The 23910-nt window shown below is 46.3% G+C and overlaps 6 protein-coding genes across 9 annotated transcripts; 3 read left to right on the top strand and 3 right to left on the bottom strand.

Moving 5' to 3' along the window:
• Positions 1 to 1109: 1109 nt before the first annotated feature.
• LOC114849090 (CD209 antigen-like protein B) lies at positions 1110 to 4371 on the bottom strand. Its single transcript, XM_055506051.1, has 9 exons — positions 4354 to 4371; positions 3244 to 3388; positions 3083 to 3160; positions 2556 to 2684; positions 2369 to 2452; positions 1878 to 2144; positions 1623 to 1789; positions 1391 to 1527; positions 1110 to 1323 (listed from the first exon to the last, which is right to left on the bottom strand). Exons 1-9 carry the CDS (start codon positions 4354 to 4356, stop codon positions 1170 to 1172), a joined length of 1164 nt encoding a protein of 387 aa, XP_055362026.1. The 5' UTR covers positions 4357 to 4371; the 3' UTR covers positions 1110 to 1169.
• A 2119-nt stretch (positions 4372 to 6490) lies between these two features.
• On the bottom strand, positions 6491 to 8447 carry LOC114849097 (C-type lectin domain family 4 member E-like). 2 transcript variants are annotated; one of them, XM_029140171.3, is made up of 6 exons: positions 7941 to 8446; positions 7532 to 7621; positions 7248 to 7307; positions 6996 to 7162; positions 6784 to 6920; positions 6491 to 6711 (listed from the first exon to the last, which is right to left on the bottom strand). In XM_029140171.3, the coding sequence occupies exons 1-6, from the start codon at positions 7996 to 7998 to the stop codon at positions 6564 to 6566; spliced, it is 660 nt and encodes a 219-aa protein (XP_028996004.1). In that variant the 5' UTR covers positions 7999 to 8446; the 3' UTR covers positions 6491 to 6563. The 2 variants fall into 2 exon arrangements, with proteins under 2 accessions (XP_028996004.1, XP_055362029.1); XM_055506054.1 differs by lacking the exon at positions 7532 to 7621 and having other exon boundaries at positions 7941 to 8447.
• Positions 8448 to 9841: 1394 nt separating this feature from the next.
• On the top strand, positions 9842 to 14699 carry LOC129603656 (uncharacterized). Its single transcript, XM_055506050.1, has 2 exons — positions 9842 to 13431; positions 14000 to 14699. Exon 1 carries the CDS (start codon positions 10501 to 10503, stop codon positions 11836 to 11838), a length of 1338 nt encoding a protein of 445 aa, XP_055362025.1. The 5' UTR covers positions 9842 to 10500; the 3' UTR covers positions 11839 to 13431; positions 14000 to 14699.
• A 183-nt stretch (positions 14700 to 14882) lies between these two features.
• LOC114849088 (serine/threonine-protein kinase Nek9) lies at positions 14883 to 21025 on the top strand. Its single transcript, XM_029140144.3, has 23 exons — positions 14883 to 15301; positions 15463 to 15640; positions 15712 to 15767; positions 15839 to 15909; positions 15995 to 16100; positions 16217 to 16348; positions 16463 to 16573; positions 16663 to 16727; positions 16809 to 16859; positions 16948 to 17140; positions 17210 to 17354; positions 17429 to 17629; positions 17717 to 17763; positions 17850 to 18011; positions 18079 to 18187; positions 18270 to 18431; positions 18513 to 18680; positions 18755 to 18814; positions 18924 to 19111; positions 19188 to 19346; positions 19435 to 19539; positions 19615 to 19668; positions 19746 to 21025. The coding sequence occupies exons 1-23, from the start codon at positions 15116 to 15118 to the stop codon at positions 19923 to 19925; spliced, it is 2889 nt and encodes a 962-aa protein (XP_028995977.1). The 5' UTR covers positions 14883 to 15115; the 3' UTR covers positions 19926 to 21025.
• On the bottom strand, positions 20962 to 22600 carry LOC114849093 (zinc finger C2HC domain-containing protein 1C-like). 2 transcript variants are annotated; one of them, XM_029140159.3, is made up of 2 exons: positions 22463 to 22600; positions 20962 to 22274 (listed from the first exon to the last, which is right to left on the bottom strand). In XM_029140159.3, exon 2 carries the CDS (start codon positions 22238 to 22240, stop codon positions 21209 to 21211), a length of 1032 nt encoding a protein of 343 aa, XP_028995992.1. In that variant the 5' UTR covers positions 22241 to 22274; positions 22463 to 22600; the 3' UTR covers positions 20962 to 21208. The 2 variants fall into 2 exon arrangements, with proteins under 2 accessions (XP_028995992.1, XP_028995994.1); XM_029140161.3 differs by having other exon boundaries at positions 22399 to 22540.
• On the top strand, positions 22564 to 23827 carry acyp1 (acylphosphatase 1, erythrocyte (common) type). 2 transcript variants are annotated; one of them, XM_029140174.3, is made up of 3 exons: positions 22564 to 22694; positions 22895 to 22982; positions 23203 to 23827. In XM_029140174.3, exons 2-3 carry the CDS (start codon positions 22902 to 22904, stop codon positions 23416 to 23418), a joined length of 297 nt encoding a protein of 98 aa, XP_028996007.1. In that variant the 5' UTR covers positions 22564 to 22694; positions 22895 to 22901; the 3' UTR covers positions 23419 to 23827. The 2 variants fall into 2 exon arrangements, with proteins under 2 accessions (XP_028996007.1, XP_028996006.1); XM_029140173.3 differs by having other exon boundaries at positions 22644 to 22785.
• The last annotated feature ends 83 nt before the right edge of the window (positions 23828 to 23910 follow it).

Below are 23910 nucleotides of genomic sequence, written 5' to 3'. Positions count from 1 at the left end.
CCTTGTCCCAGCCAGGTCACGCTCAGGAGCCAACAGGGACTGGGACGGCGTCCTCTCCGGAGCCAACAGGGACTGGGACGGCGTCCTCTCCGGAGCCAACAGGGACGGCGTCCTCTCCGGAGCCAACAGGGACTGGGACGGCGTCCTCTCTGGAGCCGACTGGGACGGCGTCCTCTCTGGAGCCGACTGGGACGGCGTCATCTCCGGAGCCAACAGGGACTGGGACGGCGTCCTCTCCGGAGCTGGCAGTGCTGCTTGCAGCTGCCGAGCTCGACGGAGTAGACGTCGGGCCTGACCGGGCAAGAATTGAACTTGTCTGACGTGTGGTGCCACCTGGCTGGGACAAGGCCAGAACCTGAGCGTGACTCGACTGGGCTGGAACCTGAACGTGACTCGACTGGGCTGGAACCTGAACGTGACTCGACTGGGCTGGAACCTGAACGTGACTCGACTGGGCTAGGCCCTGAGCGTGACATGACTGACCTGACTGAGACGTAGGAACTGGTGTGGCTTCTGGCTGCAGGCCAGGGAGTTGCAGGGCCTCCGGGAGGAGGTCGCTCCAGCTTCGGTTCCCGTCGACCTCCAGGAGGAGGTTCCGGGCTTCGGGGATATGATATACTATGAGCAGAACAACATTGAGCAGAGCCAAACCGAGCAGAACCTGTCGGTTGGAAACACTCACAACTGGAACATTGGATCAAACGAGGAGTAAATGGGTCAGTTATACATGAAGGTACTAAACAGACTGGATGATTCACTTCTGGCTTTGATCTAAGGACTCATGTGGTTTGTGAATGACATTCTAACACAAACTGAAATAATTAATCACCATAATAATGTGTGAATGTTTCTTCAGTTCAATTAATTCAATAACCTTCGATTCACACCAATCATAAGAAATATGCAATAACCAACCAAACATTGCTACTCTGTCCATTGCTGCAGGTTCTGTCCATCGCTCTGCTCGTTTCCTTTTTTATGCTCCTGCTGATGCTGGTCCTGACGACGTCCAGCACAGAGGCAGTGTCGCTTTGAATGTGTGAATGGGGATTTCAATAGTACTGTTATTATTATTATTAAGGAGAAACAGTAGTTACAGAGAGACACCCCATGATTGACAGCTGTTTTATTTGAGACACTTTCCAGCAGGTGCTTGTTGTGTCCAGGCATTATTGTGCTGCCGTTTCACACGTCCAGGCCAGCTGATTTCTGTTGCACTTCCCATCGAATCGTGTCTGCCATGGACTGTGTGTGTTATAAGTCACGATTGCACAGTCTTCTCCGTGGCGTCCGTGGTTGTTTGGTTCCCCATACGCCCAGTACCTTAGAGGAACCAAAGCCATGATGACTCAAGTTCTGATTTCTTAAAATCCAAATGTGCAGCTCTCACCTTTGCTCCACCTCCGTGACGTTATTAATCCAGACCCATTCCCCCTCGGTATCAATGTCAGTGAGACCGACCCACACTCCGTTCTCCCACTGACTAGGGTAACTTCTCATACTTTTTATGTTTCCACTCACAAAGTTCTTGATTGCAAAACAAAAGGTGAAACATTATAAAGCCTCATTTGTACATTTTAATGTAACTATAAATATAAATATGAACTATTACTCTTGCTCACCTGCTCCTCCTGGCTGTCGATCACAACCAGGTCGGCTCCACGTCTAACACAGTCTGCTCTGCTGTCTGTCCAGGTCTTTTTAGCAGCAGCAGACTCAAAGTAGGAGAAGAAGTAACAGGATGAGTTAAACAGAGTCCATCCACGAAGACATTTACCACAGGTTCCCTCTGGAAAAAAGAAAGGGTTCAATGTCACCTCAAATCCCTTTCTTTTTCTAATTTTTCTAATTCTTTTTGTTTTACATCTGTGTCTCACCCAGAGCTGTCAGGTTGGACTGCAGCTGGTTCCACTCTATCCTTAGTGTCTGTATCTCCTTCTGATAATTGTCAATGATGACGCTCTTCAGCTTGATTTGCGTCTTTAGCTGTGCGTGGTTGTTGATGACCGTCTCTAACGTCTTCTTGGCCTCGTCTGCAGCTTCAGTGATGTTGCTGTAGTTGCTGCGGAGGTTGTTTAGCGCATTCACCAGCTGCACTTCAGCTAAGCTGGGAACGTGGAGGGAGTGCTCTTTGACCCTGGCACCTGAAGAGATGAATAAAGACTCAGATAACATGCACACTGTGGCCACCAACTCCAGTAAAAGCCACCACACATGAGGAAAAACAGGCTTCATACACAGCAACTAATACAGCAGCTTTTATAAAAATGTCATAATTCAGCAGGGTTGAACGATTCTTCAGTAATTACAGCAGCAGATGCATTAATTAATGAACTGAGCCATGAAGTTTCTATTTATATAAACTCACATTTTATCCCAAGAACAACAGCGGCTGTCAGCATAACAGCATTCAGCAGCGCTAAACTCAGGAGAACTCGTCTCTTGGATGCTCCTGTAGCATAAAGCCAGAAATAGTTACATAAAGGTACAATAGTAAAAGAAAAACAAAATCTCAGCTTTATTTATTGAGATAGAGTTTCTGTTTAGAATCATACCTTGTCTGAATATTTGAAAAAGGCCATTATCTCTGAAGTAACTCTTGGAAAACCTTGGAATGTAGAACTTTCTTCCCAGTAGATTGGCCATCGTGCCTGCAGGTCCTGCAGCACTGACTCGTTTGCCTCCTTTTGTTGTATCAGAGACAAAGGGGGCGAACAGTTGTGTAAATGACTCCACCCTTCAGTATCTGCTGAGCTCATGGGTCTTGATGCCAAGGCACGAGCAACAAGTAACGTCCTGCAGCCGTTTTGGGAAGTAACTGCTTAGTAGTTTATTGCAGAAGTTGTGTGTAAAACAAGCATCTTTTTATTTTAATAATCTAGAACCACAGTCTTTCCTTGACCTTCACCCAGTGTTGTGAGGACTAGAAGTCAACAGTTGTCCGTTTACAAATGTAAACTGACACAAAACCATTTTTGAAGTTTTTTCTCCTTTAACAGGTACATTCACGTCGTTTAGTTTTCCATCCATCCAATATCTTAAAAACAATCAAATTATAACAGACTGATATTTCAGGCCTTACTTTTGTTCCGCATCGGTGATATTATTAGTCCGGATCCATGTTCCTTCTGTCTCTGTCGTGACCAATCCAGGATCTGCTCTGAAAGACATACAGGCTCCTACTGTACCCATGTTCATGGTGTCACTCCAAAATATCTGTGTGAATGAACAAAAAAGCTGTACTTTTGTGCCCAGGTGTATCATTATCCCTCCTCTGCCATCGGTTGAAGCTCACCTGCTCCTCCTGGCTGTCGATCACAACCAGGTCGGCTCCACGTCTAACACAATCTGCTCTGCTGTCTGTCCAGGTCTTTTTAGCAGCAGCAGACTCAAAGTAAAAGATAAAGTAACAGGATGAATTAAACAGAGTCCATCCACGAAGACATTTACCACAGGTTCCCTCTGGAGAAGAGGGTTCATTGTCACCTCAGATTTCTTTCTTCTTCTAATAGAAAAACATTTCTTTTTGTTTTACATCTGTGTCTCAGCCAAAGCTGTCAGGTTGCACTGCAGCTAGTTCCTCTGTCCGTAATGTCTGTATCTCCTTCTGATAATTGTCAATAATGACGCTCTTCAGCTTGATTTGCGTCTTTAGCTGTGCGTGGTTGTTGATGACCGTCTCTAACGTCCCCCCAGGCCGATGCTAATGATGAGGAGGATTGCAGCAAGCGCTGCCAGGCTGACGACAAGCCAAGTCATAGTGGGCATGAAGACTAAACAGGGAGACAACGAATGTCACACTGTCATCACATGTTCTGACACATGTTATTGTTGCCTTATTACACATCAGAGCATCTCCACTACATGGTTAGAGCCTAAATCAATCCTGTACTGTAATCCCATGACTTTAAATCAATACTTTGTTAATTAATAAATTATATGCCCTTAAATATTAAACATATAATAATGATAATAATAATAATATACTGTAAATTTAAACTGAATACACCAGACCCAGTTGTTACAAAATAAGGAAGTTATTTAAAACATTGCAAATAATTATATCACTTAAGATTTAACTGTCTAAAAATACAATATTGTTTTTAAAACGTTCAAGTACATACACAGTTAAAACTTGCCATTTACAAACTTGCAATACAGTACTGTACAGTTAACAGTTTTCAGAAAAATCACTACTGAATGCATGTGACTGTTGATTCAACTAGCAAGACAGAAATAACAATATTAATGGCTGTAACCAACTTCATAAAAACTTACTCAACTTACTAATCTCAGTTTCATTTAGATGACGAAGAAAAAACGACACTGCTGTTTTGTTGTCTTTCTCCTCACCATCTCTCTGGTCTTCACTCTGGTTTAGTAGCACAAATCCTCTGGATTTCTTCTAACAAGGACTCCATAAGCAAAATAAAATAGAGGTTAAGACAAATTCATTTTTTCAACTATCAGGTCGGAAAAACCCATAAATAATGGATGGAACCAACTTTATATAAATTTACAAATCTGAGCTCTTCCACTTCCAGTTAGATGAAGGAAGGATGACACTGTTGTTCTGGTGTCTTTCTCTTCTCTCTTTTTCCAGTTCAATGTAGTAATATAAGTTATATATTTTTGCATATTCTACCGTGCAATGATAAACTCACTCACTGACGGTGTAGTTCTTCACTCAGCAGCTTAAATGTGCACATAACTTTTGACAAAGCAAACCTCGAAGTCTAGTGTTAGCAGTTAGCTAGCTGGAACACCGACCTCGATGCTAACCGCGTCACGAGCCTCTGTAACGTTACTAACGTTACGTTACCGGTGAAAAATATTAGCTACAGCGTTCTTGCGCGAAAACCCAAGTGTCTTAAAACAACAACAGATAAATAGACAGATAATAGAGATGCGTCGCTAGCTTGGCTCACTTTCAGATGTTACTGCTAACGCTGAGCTGAGGAACAAATGTTGGCTTATATCTGCGTGCTTATTATGACGTTTGTAACTAACAGCAGTACTTGTGTTTTCTTATGCATTTACCTTTGCGGTCTCGAAAAACCTTCCTCATCAACACGAACTCCAACAGCAGCAGTCAAACTGAGGGACGCATCACTTTCAACTGAGGAGTAGAAAAAATGCATACGTTAAATGAAAAAAATAAATTTTAGCGCCAAAAGTAAATGCAGTGGTGCGCTGTAATAAAACAATACGGTAAATCGCTGTGTAGATGTGTGACGTTATCTAAAAATACCATGATGCACTGGAAACTACAGTTATATACTGAAAAAAAGATCTACAGTATTATACTCTGTGATACAGGGTAAAATACTGTTGAAACTGCAGAAATGTCTAACAGTGCTGGTAGTGTACTACAGTAAACTGGGCTGAAAAGAGCTCCTCAGCTGTGACCCAGAAGACTCAAAGCAGGATGTACTTCCTGAGGAGGCTCAGGTCCTTTAACGTCTGCAGCTCCATGCTGAGGATGTTCTGTGAGTCTGTGGGTCCAGTGTTCTACACTGTGGTCTGTGGGACAGCAGCATGGATGGAGCAGACAGTAACAGACTGGATCAACTGATCAGGAGGGCTGTTTCTGTTCTGGGGGTGGAGCTGGACCCCCTACATGCTGTAGCGGAGAGGAGGATGCTGGTCCAACTCCTCTCTATAGACAACACCTCCACCCCCTACACAGTGTGCAGTGTGACAGAGAAGCACCTTCAGCCAGAGGCTCATCAGTATTAGGTTCTCCACAGAACGACACCAGAGATCCTTCCTACCGGTGCCATCAGTCTGTACAACTCCTCCTCTGTCTGGAAGGGTTGATCTTCATCCATGCAATAACATGTATATCAACACTTTAACTAGTAATTACGTGTAATTAGACAATAGTAATTAGAATTGATTTAAGTGTGTGTAGATGTGTTTAATTGCAGATGCATTTAATCTCCCCTCCTTCTTGTGTGAACCTCCATCTGTGACAGCGATCTAAGTGTGCAAAATCATTTCTCTCTGGGATTAATAAAGTCTTTTGAATCTTGAATCTTGAATCTATAGCACCAATACTCAAGAATGAAACTTCAGGTTTAAACAATAGGTTACCTTCTCGCTTGCTTGGGTTCGAGTCCGCTTCAGGAGGATTCTCCTCGTTTTGCAAATCATCTTCACAAATCAGTTTGTTTAAACCTCCATCGAAGTTAGAGCCCGACATGTTCCTGCGCTTTCTCCTTGTTCAGCTGCCAGTCATACAGTATGAGAGTGCGTAGGACACACACCGACCACAGGAAGAAGCACCAATGCTGAGCTCGTCAAAAGGGAAATGACATTAATTCAACGAAAAAGTGTCACTTGGGAGAAAGGAGAAGTTCAGGAGTTATTTGTAGTATGGAGCAATTAGTTCCTTCCACTAAATTCTCATTAACAGGGTTTAAGTCTCGTTGCACATATTATCATATCTTGTGTCTGATTTAAATGAGCCTCAAAGAAATTTGCTGTTTACAGTACTTTTTATTAAACTTTATGCATTTCCAAAGTATCAGTATCAATACATTGGTCAATGTGTCCTTGGATTATCTTGATGTGGTTTCACATATCCAGTGTAATGGAGTGTGACACTGGCCATCGTATCGGGTCTTCCAGGGGTTCGAGGGGCTGTAGATGATGACTCCACAGTCCTCGCCTCCCCAATGGTTGTTTGGTTCATCGTCCATCCAGTACCTTAAATTTAACGACACTTTAGTTTAATGTTTGACAAAGACAAGAAGATCTCAGTGTGTGTTAAACTCAGACCTTTGCTCCACCTCGGTGACGTTATTAATCCAGACCCATGCCCCCTCTGCTTCTGTGTCAGTGAGGCCGGTCCAGAATCCATTCTCCCAGACACTAGTACTCGTTTTCATTTTATTAATGCTGTTACTTGCAAATTTCTATGAGCAAACAAAGAAACTGAGCTTGTTGTTACACTGTCACCAGTATCTGTGTGTGACTGTTACACAGCTCACCTGCTCCTCCTGGCTGTCGATCACAACCAGGTCGGCTCCACGGCCAACACAGTCTGCTCTGCTGTCTGTCCAGTTCTTTTTAACAGTAGCAGACTCCAAGTAGGAGAAGAAGTAACAGGACGAGTTAAACAGAGTCCATCCAGGAAGACATTTACCACAGGATCCCTCTGGAAGAAAGAAAGGGTTCATTGTCAGCTCAGGTGTCTTCCTTTTTTCTAACAGATAATGGACCTTTATTGGTGTGTGTCTCACCCAGAGCTGATATGTTGAACTCCATGGAATCATGGAGGCAGCCTGCTTTTGCTCTAGCGTCTGATGAGATAAATGACGTATTGTTCACAAAAAGAGAGACTTGTGTCAAAGAGTGTTTTACAAAACACAATTACATTGTTGAACTGAAAATGTGGTGTTTTTCATTTCATCAATCAAGCTATTGTACATTCATCTAACTGTTTTTCTATGAACATGGCACTTTTAGACTGGCCAGTTTGTTATACTTGTTCACAGCAGAAGGAAAAGCTTCATGATGAACTCACAATTAATTCTGAGAGCGACAGCAACTATGAGCAGAACAACACTGAGCAGAGCCAAACCGAGCAGAAGCCGTCGGTTGGAGACACTCACACCTGGAACATTGGATCAAACGAGGAGTAAACTGTTCAGTTAAACATGAAGGTACTAAACAGACTGGATGATTCACTTTTGGCTTTGATCTAAGGACTCATGTGGTTTGTGAATGACATTTTAACATAAACTGAAATAATTGATCACCATAATAACGTATTGTGTAAATGTTTCTTCAATTCAATTAATTCAATAACCTTCAATCATCCAATCCAACCAATCATGAGAAATATGCAATAACCAAACATTGTGTCAGAAAGCAGAAGTGGAAAATATAAAAATATAAAAACATCAAAGTCCAGAAATGAGTTGAAATCATACCCTGTCCAGAGGTTGAGAAAAGCTCAGGAGCATTTCTGATGAACGCTACTCTGTCCATTGCTGCAGGTTCTGTCCATCGCTCTGCTTGTTTCCTCTTTTATGCTCCTGCTGATGCTGGCAGACGACGTCCGGCACAGAGGCAGCGTCACTTTGAATGTGTGCATGGGGGTTTCACTTGTAGTTATTATTATAATGAGGAACAGTAGCCCCAGATTGAGACACCCCATGATTGACAGCTGTTTTATTTCCTGCACTTTCCTGCAGGTGCTTGTTGTGTCCAGGCTTCATTGTGCTGCCGTTTCACACGTCCAGGCCAGCAGATGCGCGTTGCACTTCCCATCGAATCGTGTCTTGGAGTCCATCCAGGAAGACATTTACCACAGGTTCCCTCTTGAAGAGTCATTCTCACTTCAGGTTTCTTCATTTTTAATAAAAAACTGTTTTGTTAATTACTTATTATAGTTTCCCACCCAAAGCTGATATGTTTGACTGCAGTCTGCACTTCTCTGTTCACAGTGTCTCAACCTGTTTTTGATATAATCTTCTGATCAGTTTGTGATTTCATCTTTCTATGGCTGCTGATGGTCGTCTCCAAGGCCTTCTTGGCCTCCTCTCCAGCTCCAGTACCATTATGTTGCTGTGGTTGCCATGGAGATATTGATGAGCTGTACTGCAGATGAACGGGAACCTTGGAGAGAGCCTTCTCTGACTCTGGCACCTGACGAGATGAAAGACAATTAGATGAGAGTCCAAAAGATGTTCTTCAACTGAGTTCTTCAGCATCAAGCTTATTTAGATGGCATTGTTGTGCTTTGAGTGCTATCTTGGCCACTATTCTGGCACCATTGATGGGACACACAGACCATCATATCCAAAACTCTGAGGAGGTTCACTCATGGATTTGTGCCTTAACGCCACATGATTCAGCTACAGAGGTGACTTCTACAGACAGCGACATGTTTGCGCTGTGGCTTCCCCAGTGTCACCCATTGCGGCCAACCTGTACATGGAAGTGGTGGGGACACCGGTTCAGGTAGGTGGATGGCACTTGCCGATGAAGGTGAAGCTTTCATGGACCACATCCATAGAGTGGACAGCAACATCAGGTTCACCAGACAAGACACCAAGGACAGATTAGCCTACTTGAAATGTACACTCATCAAAGAGAATGACGACAGTTTAGAAGTAGAAATTTACAGGAAAACCACCCACACAGAACAATACCTGTGTTTGAGTCTCATCACCTACTACAACACAAACTTAGAGTCACCAGGACCCTGGATCACAGAGCAGAGAACATCCCCACTTCCATCAAAGCCAAGAGAAAAGAAGACAGGCATCTCAAGACAGGCCTTAAGACCTGCGGCCTAAGATGGTCCTTCAACAAGGCAGCGTCACAGTCCTCAGGAAGGACGACAAAAAAGCCTGAGATCCAGGATCAGCGGAGGAACCTGGTCATTCCTTACATGAGCGGTGTTTCAGAAAAGCTGAAAACAGTTTTTGGGAACTACCACATACTTGTTTATTTCAAACCCACTAATACACTCAGACAGAAACTTGTTCACCCAAAGGATTAGACACAGAAAGATAAGAAGGGCAACGTAGTTCATGCAGTCCAGTGCAGTGAAGAGTGCTCAGAGCTGGAACAAACCAAACAGCCAACACACAGACACAGCACAAACCGAACAGTACATCAGGCCCAGTTTCAGTGGTGGATCTCCACATAAAATGAAAAGGGAAATGAAAAGGTTTCAAAGGGTTCACAACCCCCCTATGAAAGACAAACCACCAAGGCCAGAGACGTCGCCCGGTATGGCGCAGCCGGGGCCCCACCCTGGAGCCAGGCCCGGGGTTGGGGCTCGCATGCGAGCGCCTGGTGGCCGGGCCCCGTGGGAATTCCCACGGGGCCCGGCCGGGCACAGCCCGAAAGAGCGACGTGGGGCCGTCCTCAAGTGGACCCACCATCCGCGGGAGGAACCGTAGGGGGCCGGTGCAGAGTGGATTGGGCGGCAGTCGAAGGCGGGAGCCTGGGCGCCCCAATCCCTGGATAACCAATCTGGTTATTGGGACATGGAATGTCACGTCACTGGGGGGAAAGGAGCCTGAGCCTGTGCAGGAGGTCGAGCGGTACCGGCTAGAAATAGTCGGGCTCACCTCCACACACAGCCTGGGCTCTGGAACCCAACTCCTTGAGTGGGGCTGGACCCTTTTCTACTCTGGAGTTGCCTGCGGTGAGAGGCGGTGGGCTGGTGTGGGCTTGCTCATAGCTCCCCAGCTTAGTCGCCATGTGTTGGAGTTTTCCCCGGTGGACGAGAGGGTCGCTTCCCTGCGCCTTCGGGTGGGGGATAGGTCACTCACCGTCATTTGTGCTTACGGGCCGAATGGCAGTGTGGAGTACCCGGCCTTCTTGGGGTCCCTGGAGGGAGTGTTGGAAAGCGCTCCAACTGGGGACCCCATCGTTCTTCTGGGAGATTTCAATGCCCACGTAGGTAACGACAGTGATACCTGGAGAGGCGTGATTAGGAGGAACGGCCTCCCTGATCTGAACTCGAATGGTGTTATGTTATTGGACTTCTGTGCTAGGCACAGTTTGGCCATAACAAACACCATGTTCGAACATAAGGGTGTCCATCAGTGCACATGGCACCAGGACACCCTAGGCCGGAGGTCGATGATAGACTTTGTAGTCGTTTCACCTGACCTTCGGCCATATGTTTTGGACACTCGGGTGAAGAGAGGGGCTGAGCTGTCAACTGATCACCACCTGGTGGTGAGTAGGATCCGCTGGCAGAGAAGGAGGCTGGAACGACTTGGCAGGCCCAAATGTATTGTGAGGGTCTGTTGGGAACGCCTGGCTGAACCCTCTGTCAGACGGACCTTTAACTCACACCTCCGGGAGAGCTTCGACCAGATTCCGAGGGAGGTGGGAGACATAGAGTCCGAGTGGACCATGTTCTCCGTCTCCATTGTCAACGCGGCCGCTCGGAGCTGTGGACGCAGGGTCTCTGGTGCCTGTCGTGGTGGTAATCCCCGAACCCGGTGGTGGACGCCGGAGGTAAGGGACGCCATCAAGCTGAAGAAGGAGTCCTACCAGGTATGGTTGACCTGTAGGACTCCTGAGGCAGCTGATGGGTACCGGCAGGCCAAGCGTGCTGCAGCCTGTGCCGTTGCGGAGGCAAAAACTCGGGCTTGGGAGGAGTTCGGGGAGGCCATGGAGGAGGACTATCGCTCGGCCTCAAAGAGATTCTGGCAAACCGTCCGGCGCCTCAGGAGGGGGAAGCAGTTCTTTACCAACTCTGTTTTCAGTGGAGGTGGGGAGCTGTTGACCTCAACTGGGGATGTTATCGGACGGTGGAAGGAGTACTTTGAGGATCTCCTCAACCCCTCCGACATGCCTTCTGCTGAGGAAGCAGAGGCAGGGGACTCAGAGGCGGACTCGCCCATCACCCAGGCTGAGGTCACCGAGGTAGTTAGTAAGCTCCTCGGTGGCAGAGCAGCGGGGGTGGATGAGATCCGTCCTGAGTACCTCAAGTCTCTGGATGTTGTGGGGCTGTCTTGGGTGACACGCCTCTGCAACATCGCGTGGAGGAGGGGGACAGTTCCTCTGGACTGGACAACCGGGGTGGTTGTCCCTCTTTACAAAAAGGGGGACAGGAGAGTGTGTTCCAACTATAGGGGGATCACACTTCTCAGCCTCCCTGGGAAAGTCTATGCCAGGGATCTGGAGAGGAGAATTCGGCCGATAGGAAGACCTAGGACTCGCTGGAGAGACTATGTCTCTCGGCTGGCCTGGGAACGTCTTGGGGTCCCACCGGAAGAGCTGGAGGAAGTGTCCGGGGAGAGGGAAGTCTGGAACTCTCTGCTTAGACTGCTGCCCCCGCGACCCGGCCCCGGATAAGCGGATGAAAATGGATGGATGGATGGAAATGAAAAGGGACACTCGAAAGTTCACATTCTGGACAGAGAGGACAAGTGCTTTTGGGGAGGGGTGAGGGAAGTGTTTCATATATAAATTACACCCTTCCTTAACAGAGGATGAGGCCTCAGACACAAACTGTTTCCGATTCATCATGCTGCCTTTTCATCTATTCCAAAGAAGATCAGGACCACTTTAAGTGGTCAAAAAGAGGTCAAAAAGAGACAAACCCACGACTCTGTAACGATGGAGGAGGAGCTTAGACGTTCAAACCTACTCACTCACCCCCTTGTTCTCATAACGAGCCCATCGTTACAGGTGGAGGAAAAACCTAACTGAAGGATAAATGTGTGACCTTCAGTCAACTTCCTTCAGACTAAAGAAGCCACCTGGATTGGTAGCGAAATGTTACTACTGAAAAGAAGAATTCCAGTTAACATGGCTCAACCTTCACACACTGACTACAAAGACTCAGGCATGAACCTTTTTTAGTATTTGCAAGCTTTTTTAACTTGCAGCTTCTCCAGTAAAGCCTGCCACATCAATGCAATTTCTCAGAATAAGGATATGAAACTTAATCAACTGTCACATTTACAGTTCATCCCAATCACAACAGCAACAAACCCCATTCAGCAGTCGTGCCAGCGATCACGAGTCTGTTGTTTGGAGCAAAAGATCTACCTGCCATGGAAAAAAGATCATAAATTAAGCGAAGGAAACTTGAAGAAGACTTTACACAATCATGACATTTTTTTTGCGTCCAACTAAACCTCATGTTGTTTTTACAATAAAAAATCTAGTAAAGATTGCATGTGATGTTACCTATATTGAAGATACAGATATAAATTTCTTGCAAATTTTGATGGTGAATTGACGATTTTCTGAAATGTAAATGTAATAACAGTAGCACAGAAACTCATATGCTATGCTAAGTTATAATATAGTTAAACTAAATTCAGTGTCACTGTTAATCTTTTCATGTTTTATTATTTTGATGTACTTATTTTGAAGTCATACCCTGTCCAAATATTCTATTGACTCCCCAACTCCCCGTTCAGTTGTTCTGTCCATCATGGCAGTGTTTAAAATTAGTTTGGCTTCTCTTCTGTGGCCACAAGCACAGTTGGTCTGAATGTTAGTGTTCTCTTATTTTAGAAGGCTTTTCTCCTCTGCTACTGACTCATCATTAATTCACTACAGGCCTCCTTGAAGTGAGAATGTGAAATGAAGGTGTATGAATTTCAACTTTTCACAGTCTGCTTGTGTACTTGACTGGATATGAATTGTTTGCTGCCATTTGATAAAGCATTGATTGCATGTGGGGCAGGAAACACACATCTTGCAGGAAAACAAACCTCCTCCCTTGTCTGTTGAAACACCAACTGCATTATTGGGAAATGCATATAGCACAAGACTTGATGATGTCTAATGCTTGGCTTGCACAATGTTCAGGATGTAGATACCAGGATGTCATGTGAGGTCTGTTGTTTCAAGGGGCAAGACAAAAGAAGTACCACCCATCTAAGAAGTACAGCAACATGACCCTTCCCTCGTGGAAGGACAACCACCTGCACGGTATGTACCACTGGCAGATATAACAAGTGACTGATATTGACAAATCCTACCAGTGGCTGGACAAAGCTAGACTGAAAGACATCACAGAGGCATCGATCCTAGCAGCACAGGAGCAGGTACTAGATCAGGTACTGAGTACTAGATCAATAGAGGCTGGGATCTACCATACCAGGCAGGACCCCAGGTGCAGGCTGTGCAAAACTGCCTCTAAAACAATCCAGCACATAACGGCGGGATGCAAGATGGACAGAACCATGCAGTGAATGGGAGGAGGGGTGTAATTTGACTGGGGAGGCAAAAAAGCTGTACTTTAGTCTCATTTGCAATTCTTACGTAGATAAATCCTTGATATGTCATATATTACTGATAATAATGTCCATCCATCCATTCATTTTCCATACCGCTTAATCCCACGTGCAGGGTCGCGGGGGTGCTGGAGCCTATCCCATCTGTGGCCCATAGGCTATGGCCTATGGGAATTATGATAATTATGTTATTATTAATAAAGCTGGTCTCTGTGGGTCCCTCAAAGTTAGTGTTTTAAGTTCAAAATCATGATCTCTCCCAGGGCGCCAAATTGTCCAAGACCGCTGGCTGTAACACCCAAACTGGGAGAGTGGCTCCAGCAGATCCCAGGAACAACATCTGAGATGTCTGTCCAGAAGAGTGCCGTCCTAGGAACAGCTAAGATACTGCGCAAAACACTCAAGCTCCCAGGCCTCTGGTAGAGGACCCGAGCTTGTGGGGCAGGTGGGGAATTTTTTTTATATTTTTTATATTTTTTAATATTTTTTTATATATATTATATATATAATCTTGGTTAAATCTGATTAACGTTTATAGTCCTCTTCTTTTCATACAACTTGTGTATTCTTCCTGTGATGGTGATTTTAGGTCTATTATTCAATTCATTTTTCAATTCATTATTATATTATTCATAATTACTACAGTACTACTATAATTGCTACATTATAACAGCAAACGCCATACTAACTCTTCACAGTTATTATACAGACAACAGACACTGCTTTACATAGAGTGTAACTCTATGTGTATATTACTTGTGTTGCTTCCTATACTTCGTGTCTACAACTTCCGGGTTTTAGCGCACGGAGAGGATGCAAGGAATCCTGGTTCAGGGCTGTTTTCGGTGTGTTAATGACAAGCCCAGTTCGTTTTAACAACACATTAAGTTATTTTTGAACACATGTAGTGAAACCTCGCCTAGTTGGATTATAGTTCCGCGGTGAAGCTGGGTTTTATTGTGCCAGGCGGCGCTCTTTCCTATCATTTTTGACAGTCAAGTTAAAGCATACCGGAAATGCCCTCTACAGACTTCCATCGTAAAATACAACCCGTCAGACCAGACGACCTGCATTTTATTCTGAAATTTCAAAAAGTTGTCTCATCGTCTTCATTTTGTTGTGTCATGCTTGACGCTTGTGCAACTAGTGCAGTTGCACGCATTTTACTTCGCTGTTTGTGTAAAAGTCGTATGTTTAAAGCAGCTGTGGCGCATCTGGATGTCCTGGTGCCTTGACGGGTCGCGTTTATCGGGCGACGCGCGCAACACGTGGGACGTGTGCGCGGTTTTGTAGGAGTCTTTCAGAAAGAGTCGTCGTCGGGCCTGTTCGGGTTATTCCCATCGCCGCCACTGGCGAATGCAACGAGCCCCTGAACAGACATGTCACTGGAGGACTATGAGAGACACTACGACTCGCTGAACTCGGACCTGGGCGGCGGGTCCGTGGTCAGCGAGCGATCCGCGTCGGGCACGTTTAATGGCGAAGAGGAGAAGTTGCATTACATTCCTATCCGGGTGTTGGGGAGGGGGGCGTTCGGTGAAGCTACCCTGTACAGAAGAACCGAGGTAGGTGGCTGCGTGTGCTGCTACAGCTGATTTACTACAAATATCGGTCTGCCGACTCAAATACCCACAATTCCTCTGTTTCCGCGTGAGAGAGGACAGGACTCATTCATGCTTTATTATAATGTAGCACGCCCTGATCTACGCATGTGTGGTCTCACCAGGACAACTCTCTGGTCGTGTGGAAGGAGGTGGACCTGAACTCGCTGTCAGAGAAGGCGCGCAGAGATGTCATGAACGAAATCAGCATCCTCTCCATCCTGGAGCACAACAACATCATAGCCTACTTCAATCACTTCATGGATAAGAACACGCTGCTCATTGAGCTGGAGTATTGCAACGGTAAGAAAGCGCAGGTTTGCTGCGGACGCGGTGGAGCTGCGGCAGGACGCTTAATGGCTCCGTCATTGCAGGAGGAAACCTGTACGATAAAATCAACCAGCAGAAGGGGAAGCTGTTCAGTGAAAAGGTACGAGGCTGCTGATTTTGTACAGAGACATGAACCTGAATGTCATCGCTGTGTGTGAACCTTTTCCGCAGGTGGTCATATGGTACCTGTACCAAATAGCCTCAGCGGTGGCCCACATCCACAAGGCCGGGATATTACACAGGTTAGATGTTGAGTTTATTCCTCTGCCGATCACGCTACTGTATCACTTCTCATTATTTGTGTCTTTATTACTGTTTGTCTTGCAGAGACATCAAAACTCTGAACATTTTTCTCACAAAGACAGACCTCATTAAATTGGGCGACTATGGACTTGCCAAAAAACTTGACTCTGAGTTTTCAATGGCAGAGACTGTGAGTGGTGATGCTTTAAACCGTCTCTGTTCTGTTTGTGGCTGCATCGTTGGTGGTGGAGCTGAAGGCTGTGGTTGGTCACAGATGCTCTTATTGTCTTCCTCTGTTCCTCTCAGTGTGTGGGAACGCCGTATTACATGTCCCCTGAACTGTGCCAGGGGGCGAAGTACAACTTCAAATCAGACATCTGGGCCATGGGTTGTGTACTTTGTGAGGTCTTAACTCTCACAAGAACATTTGATGCAACGGTAAGTTTGTTGGTTTGTACCAGGACACAGTTAGTTTTAACCAGGAAACAGTTCATTTTGACCAGGAAGCACTTCTTTCCCCTGTGATGAACAAAAACCTGTGTATCCGCACAGAACCCACTGAATCTCTGTGTGAAAATAGTCCAGGGCAACTGGACAATGGAGGTGAACTCCGATGTTTATTCACCTGAACTGATAAAGATGGTGTACGAGTGCCTGGATCAGGTGAGTGAGGGGGAACAGTCTGAGTCCAATCAGCAGAAGAAAACACGGGCAGCGTCTGCTACGACTTAAAGTCTTTACTTCTGTTGCAGGATCCTGCAAAGAGGCCGACAGCGGAGCAGATCCTGGACCAGCCGTTCATCTCCTGCCGCAAACAGTAAAAGAAAAAAGTGAACGCTTCATTATCGGATGCTGAGGCAAGGGGTGCAATCTTTTTTAAACTGTCTTTCTCTGTCAGGGAGCTTCAAGATCAAGTCGCTCTGCTGAACTCTGCGATGAAGAAGCCAAAGTAATTTAGAAAAACTTATTTTCAGCCTTAAACCCGTGGACCTGTGGACTTGTGATTCATAACATACGTCCTTGCGGCTGTTCCGCAGATTGAGCACAGCGTCTGAAACGCCCGTTGCCGTGGTGACCACGCGTTCCAGGGAGGTGTACTTCTGGGGCGGAGGCAAGTTCACCCCCCAGAAGCTGGACACGTTCAAGGGCGGCAGCAGCGCGCAGCACGTGTGCGCGGGCGAGAGTCACTTCGCCGTGGTGACGGTGGAGAAGGAGCTCTACACGTGGGCCGTGAGTTCCGCTCGTCCTCTGAATTAAACAGCCCGCGTGCTCCGCTCAAACCGCCCTGACTCTGCGCAGAGCGTGCAGGCCGGCGCCAAGATGGTGGGCCAGCTGGGCCACGGCGACCAGGCCTCGTACCGGCAGCCCAAGAAGGTGGAGAAGCTCCAGGGGAAGGCCATCCGCCAGGTGGCGTGCGGCGCCGACTTCACGGCCTGCGTCACCGGTGAGAGAGGACGCCGCGGCCGCAGACGCGTCCGTGGAGCCGGTTCTGACCCAGCCTCTGCCGCTTCTCAACAGATGAGGACCAGATGTACATGTTCGGCTCAGACTACTACGGCTGCATCGGGGTGGAGGGGGACCTGGCCATGGAGGTCCTGGAGCCCGTGCTCCTGGAGTTCTTTGAGGAGAGGCCCGTTTGCCAGGTTTCGTGCGGCGACAACCACGTCGTGGTCCTGACTCAGGCCGGAGAGATCTTCTCCTGGGGCTGTGGAGAGTACGGTACATACGAGTGGTTGTTTTTGCTGTTCAGAGAGTAGCCAGCAGGTGGAGACAGGGACTCATCAACGCTGCCTTTTCCTGTTGCAGGACGCCTCGGACTGGAATGTGAGGATGACTTCTCCTCTCCGATGCAAGTAAGGAACCGCTTCCTGAGGCGTGATTAACAAAGTGTTTGATATGATGTGAGCCAAATGCTCAGCGCTTGTTTGTGTTTCTGTAGGTGGAGATCCCAAAAGGCGCCACCATCTCGTCCGTTGCCTGTGGCAGCGACGGAACCTTCTTTTCCACAGACACGGGCAAAGTCTTAGCTTGTGGAAACAATGAGTTCAACAAGCTGGGTCTGAACCAGGGCATCTCTGGCCTTAAGAACCACCCTGGAGAGGTACTGGGTCGCCTGTAATAGTACAGACGTTATGTGCAGCCGTGTTAGAGGTTTCTGTGCTCAGCAGGGTTACCAGGGGATCCCCTACATCACCACCCTGACCCTGGTCAAGCAGCTGTCACGCTTCAAGATCCGGGTCATAGCTCCGGGAAAGACGCACACGGCTGCAATTGATGGTAGTTGAAATCGAGGCTGGTTTCCGCCCTCTGAGCGATCGTCGTGTCAAAGACGCATTCTTTCTGGCTTTTTGCTTCGCAGAACGTGGTCGTCTGATCACCTTTGGCTGCAACAAGTACGGGCAGCTGGGCGTGAAGGACTTTAAGAAGCATCAGGGGGTCCAGGTGCTCGTTGGTCCTTTTGGAGGGAAGATAGTGACCAAAGTGTCTTGTGGAGATGACTTCACCCTCGCAGCCACAGAGGGTAGGACGACGTCTACCGTCTGTTTCAGATTTATATACTGGTAAATTCCACGCACACCATGATTTGGTGTTTGTGTTGCAGACAATCACATCTTCGCGTGGGGAAACGCGGGCAACGGGAGACTTGGGATGCCGGCCGATAAGGGGTTCGGGTTGGAGGTCTGCCCCGCGATGCCCAGGCCCATCTTTGGTTCCCTCCACCACGTGCCCGACCTGTCCTGCCGCGGCTGGCACACCATTATCATCATGGGTTAGCGATGACAACCACACCTTTGGGCCGTGTGCTAGTGCAGCAAATCAGCCTTTTTTCCTATTTGTTTGCAGAAAAGGTTCTCAACTCCAAAACCATTCGCTCTAACAGCAGCGGAGTGTCCGTCGGTAGCGGTAAGAGCTTTGATTTGGTCGTTGCTTAGTCTGTTGATGTGTGTTAGAAGAACAAACCATGTGTTTTGTTGTACTTCCTGTGTGTGTCACGCTCTCTCTGAATTTGAAGGACTGGGTCAGGAGGTGTCCACTTCCACAATGGATCTGGATATAGAGCCTGGTTCTGAGACGGAGTGTCGAGATAGGGGTCTTGGGGGAACACTGGAGGTCAATACGGAGGACGGCTTCATGGGGAACGCAATGACATCGATGGCAAATCAGACTGGAGACAGCTCCTGCCCTCTGTGGCTCAGAAGGGTCAGTGGGAAGCACTAAAGTGGGGAAAGTTAGTTTGAAAAGCCCTGAACTGAAGTTTACGTTCTTAAATCAACAGGAGCTGGAGGATGCAGAGTTCATCCCAATACCACCAACCTCTGAGCCCATGACCCCCGATCAGCTCCCGTCCTACCCGGACAGCTTCACTCTGCCGTACGAGGAGCTGCAGGAACTGAAGCTTGCAGCAGCAGCCGTCAGCACCAAGAAGGATCTCTCCGTATGCTAACGTGGACCTTGTTTATGCTGATGTAGATGTGAGTGAAACGCTGCTGTTCATACGACTCTTCTTTTCTTTGGCTGCACAGACTAAAAGGATGAGCTGCGATAACTTCAACGGCCTGCAGGGGGCGGGCATCTGCAAAGAACAAGAATCGGACCCGTGCTGCAGCGCGAGCAGCGAGGTCGCACAGGTCAGACACACAGGCCTCATGAAGTGATGACGCTGCGCCGCGACCATCACAATGACCTCAGCCTTTGTTTTACAGCTGCGAGAGACGGTTGCTCGTCAAGAGGTTCGAATCCAGACCCTGGAGAAGCAGGTGAGGCTTTCTTCACCTGGACCCGCACAGATGCTTTGATGCATGCGTGACGCAGTCTGTACGTCTACTGTCTCTAGGTCAGTGAGCAGCAGAAGGAGAACGAGAGGCTGTGGGCGGCGATCAATCGCTCTGCGCTCCAGAAAGCGGCGTGTGAGAGCAACGGGAAGCATCACTCGGACTGTTCGCCGGGGGACGGAGGGGGGCGCGGCGGAGGATGCAGCAGCCACGGGAGCCGCTCCGCAGGGGCCAGCGTGTGAGCCTCCACCCGCGGGAGCGGGAGACGGGAAGTGGCGCCTCCTGCGCTGGCGCTGGTGAACAGGACGTGCACGTTTTCCTGCAGACATAACTTTCACTCATTCACGCTTGTGTTCAGTTCACCGGTAGAAACGTTGGCTGGGTTCAACATGAGGCACGGCCTCGAATCCTGAACCAGACCATCCAACCACGACGCTGCTCTCCGTCCCGTTTTAGCCAGTGTCATCATGTGTTAGTGGGATTCTGGTGACGTCGGCATCGAGGCCTTGGTGCCTCAGATGTTTTATTTATCACATCACAGGTAACAGATTTATGACGTTAGGAAACAAAGAGCATCCGAGGCGTGTAGTCAGCATCAGCAGATGCACTTTAAATGTAAACTTTTGTTGTGTTCAGCTGTCTGTGCTCATTTTGACTCTGCCTGTCAGAAACCTGAGCTTTCATATGCATCGCGTTTTATTTCACTAGTGTTTTCATTTCATCTGATTCTTGTATAGTAATGTGCCAAAGAAGTGCCAAATACAATATAGCGCCTCAAAGCTATATTCCATAATTTATTAGACATGTTGGTTCTTATAAACATACTTTTATTAGCTCATGCAAATATATACTTTTGAAATGTCAAAGTTTGTCAGTGAAACACAAAACTACTGATTTATTTTTTTAACGAGTCGGTTACTTTTCCTTGTCGAGTTCTTGTCAGTGTGTCGTATTCATCTCCTCGTGACACTTTTCTTACTAAACGGAGAGTGTGGTCTTTAAAACAGCTGATCCTGCAGCTGTAAAGTTAACAGGTTCCAGTTTCATTGTAATTGTTATTGATATTTGTGTCATGTCTACAGACGTTTAGGTTTTGTTTGTAGCAGTATTTTCAGGTGTAATGAAACATGGGCTATCGTCAAAGTGCCTCATCAGATGATGAAACCAATGTGCCAAAGGAGATTTTTATACATGTTAACAAAATTGAAAAGTGCATGTTTTTCAATAGTTTACTAAATGTTGAGGATGTAACACCGATATAAGCAAACACCCATAGTCTCACTCTTGCTTCCTTTTATTGTGGAAAAGCCATAAATAAAAAAAGCATTTGTCTCTTTTGCAATTGTGGAATTTTGTTTGCTGATATTTGACACACACTAAACTAGATTATTTTCGGATATTATTCAGCAGATCTGGGCAAAGCCCACTAAATAACACTGAAAACATCAACTCTGAATCATATTTTAGTAAATCTGTCACCCCCCCCTAACAACAAACTAATCTCCCACAGTCTATAACAGAATGTTCATACGTCCGGAATCTTGCTTCTGCTGTGGGTTTTGCAGAACTCCTCTATAGCCGAACCCTTGGTCCTGTTAATATAGGAGTTGAAGACACGTCGACGCGGCTGCTTCACCTTTTCACAGATCTGGACGTGCTTCTCTAATCTCGCGCTCATGAATTTCCTGTTGCAGATCCTGCAGGGAAGGAGGTGGAAGCTGGCGTCTGTGCTCCGTGCCAGTCCCACCTCGTGCTGCTGCGAGCTGCTTGAAGAGGAGGGCGTAGAAATAGGAGGGAAGACTTTGGTTTTGCCTTCTGCAGCTCTGTGATTGTCTGTTGAACGTAAAGCAGCAGGTTTGTGTGGAGTCCACTGAGGCGTTTCATGTTCATTTTCTGTCCTGTGCATCTCTTTTGCTTTGTATTTGGTTCCTGTAGACGCCTCATTGACTTCTCTTCTGTGCTCTGGCCTTACACCTAATCTCCAGGTGTCCCTCGTTCTCCTCTCATCGCTGGGGCGCTGCCTTTCCCTCAGATGCTGACCTCCCTCCTGTCTCCTGCGCTGCTCAGACAGCGTGGTTTGTGGCCAAACGGCCCTGTTGTGACTCTGCTCTCTATGTTTCCAGTCATCACCTGCAGAAGCTTCAACACTTTGAAGCTTCTGTCTTACCTTTACCTCGAGATTCAGTAGTGTCTCTAGTAGCATGAGTTTTTTTGCATGAATCAATCTGTTCATCTCCACTTCCCTTTGTTGCGCAAGTAAGTCTTTACTTGGATGATTGAGTCCATGAATCTTTCTGGTTTCAGATTTTTTTCCTTGTGACAATAATCCTTCAGTTTGCTTTGAAATCGTCATTTTTTCAAAGTCGTACGTGTCCATCGACCCTTGTGTCCTGGTGTCGGACCGTCTTCTGTGGATAACAGGCTTTTTAGGCCACCGCCGCTCTGCTTCAGCTTCTCTCCTCCTACATTGTGCTGGATTGTTGACATCACCAGGTTCTTCTACTTCCACGTTGTGCGGCTTCTGTGGACCGAGTTCATTTGATGTGTCTGTACTCATGACGTCATTTGTTGTTGTTTATAACACTGTTATCCTGAGGAAGCAAACAAGGAAACAGTTGTAATTTTCACATCCAATATTGTGTTAAGATTCTACGGTTTAGTGAAAAAATAATAGATGAGTGAAACATTCACTAGTCAAATAAAAACGACTTCTACCTTTCTAGTCCATTTGCAACTGACAAATTTAACTTGAGTGACATTTAAGTTTTGGGGTATCTACCTTTTACTTTACAAAAACTCCGAGAACGGTAGCAATTCAAAGTAATTCACAATCGTTGTTGTGGCCGTTTCACCGACGTTACCGTTTGTTGCCTAGAAACCAAAATGCCAAGTGTTTGGTGTCCTCCGATTGGTCCGTTAAACGTCACTTCCTGTAATAAGGTCCCGTATGTTTGAAACTTGAAATCTCCAGTAGTTGGATGCTTGATTCAACGATATCTAAAAATATATAGGTGAGTTATATTCGTCAGAGAGAGCCACGAGTAGCCAGGGTGTTGGGATGAATCCAAATCTGCTATTATTCTTCTTGGCATCGATTACACTGTATGTGGGTTGCAATGTATCTCTATTAGCACACCTAGCTAGCAGCTGTAACGCACCTTTATGCATGCAGCGACTTCACACAATTATTATTATTAATTCTCATTTTTAGGCCCGCTATGTCCGATGAAGACCTGATTTCAGTGGATTATGAAGTTTATGGCAGAGTGCAAGGTGTATTTTTTCGGAAGTACACCCAAGTAAGTTTTCAATTTTAATATTGGCTACAAATGTTTATTGCGTGCATTCTTAATGACTAAATATTGAAATATATTTAAATGTATTGGTGTTGGTCCTGCATTTGGTCGTATCCATATTTCTGATTAGCCAAACAGCAATAGGCAGTGTCTTACATTAGTTCCTAAAACATTTTTCACCTCAGACTTATTGTCCATCATAACCGTCTGTTTATTTTTACAGGCAGAAGGGAAGAGGCTTGGCTTGGTTGGCTGGGTCCAAAACACACGGGCAGGGACTGTTCAAGGGCAGCTACAGGGCCCACGCAGCAAAGTAAAGGAGATGCAGGAATGGCTGACATCCACTGGGAGCCCCAAGTCGCACATAATCAAGGCAGAGTTTAAGAACGAGAAAGTCATTGACAGCCTAGAACACTCTTCTTTTAACATAGTGAAATAGTAGAACAATTAAAATGAACTAAAGCACATATTTTATTTATTTTGACCCATTTATTAGTTTATATAAAATGTGTATGATAGGGTTGCTCAGCATCTTGCAGTACAGTTTAAACTCTAAAATAGAAAAAGCCCTATAATAGGCTTTGCATTGTTAAGTTCATTTACTAATGTAATATTTTATTTATAATGTTAACTATGGAAACAAAACCATATATTTAAACACTTAAGCTTGTTAAAATCCAAGTCAAATGTGACCACAGTATTTTACAATGTGTGGATCTGTTAGAAGTGGCTGTTTGCAAACAAAATAGAGCCTGACAAACATTCTGCTGAGAAAACAGGGAACTGTAATAAATCTATCAACGCAGTTTTTAATGGCCTCTGAATAAAACATAGGCCTCCTCCCTTCACTGAGCTGTGTTTCTTAAGTTTTTCCTCTTTGGTGCCTGCGTTCACATCTTGCATTGTTAAAGTTATGAGTAACAGCTTTGAC

The sequence above is a fragment of the Betta splendens genome, chromosome 22 (assembly GCF_900634795.4).
Source record: "Betta splendens chromosome 22, fBetSpl5.4, whole genome shotgun sequence".
NCBI lineage: Eukaryota > Metazoa > Chordata > Actinopteri > Anabantiformes > Osphronemidae > Betta > Betta splendens.
This window is presented reverse-complemented; position numbering and strand designations above follow the sequence as displayed.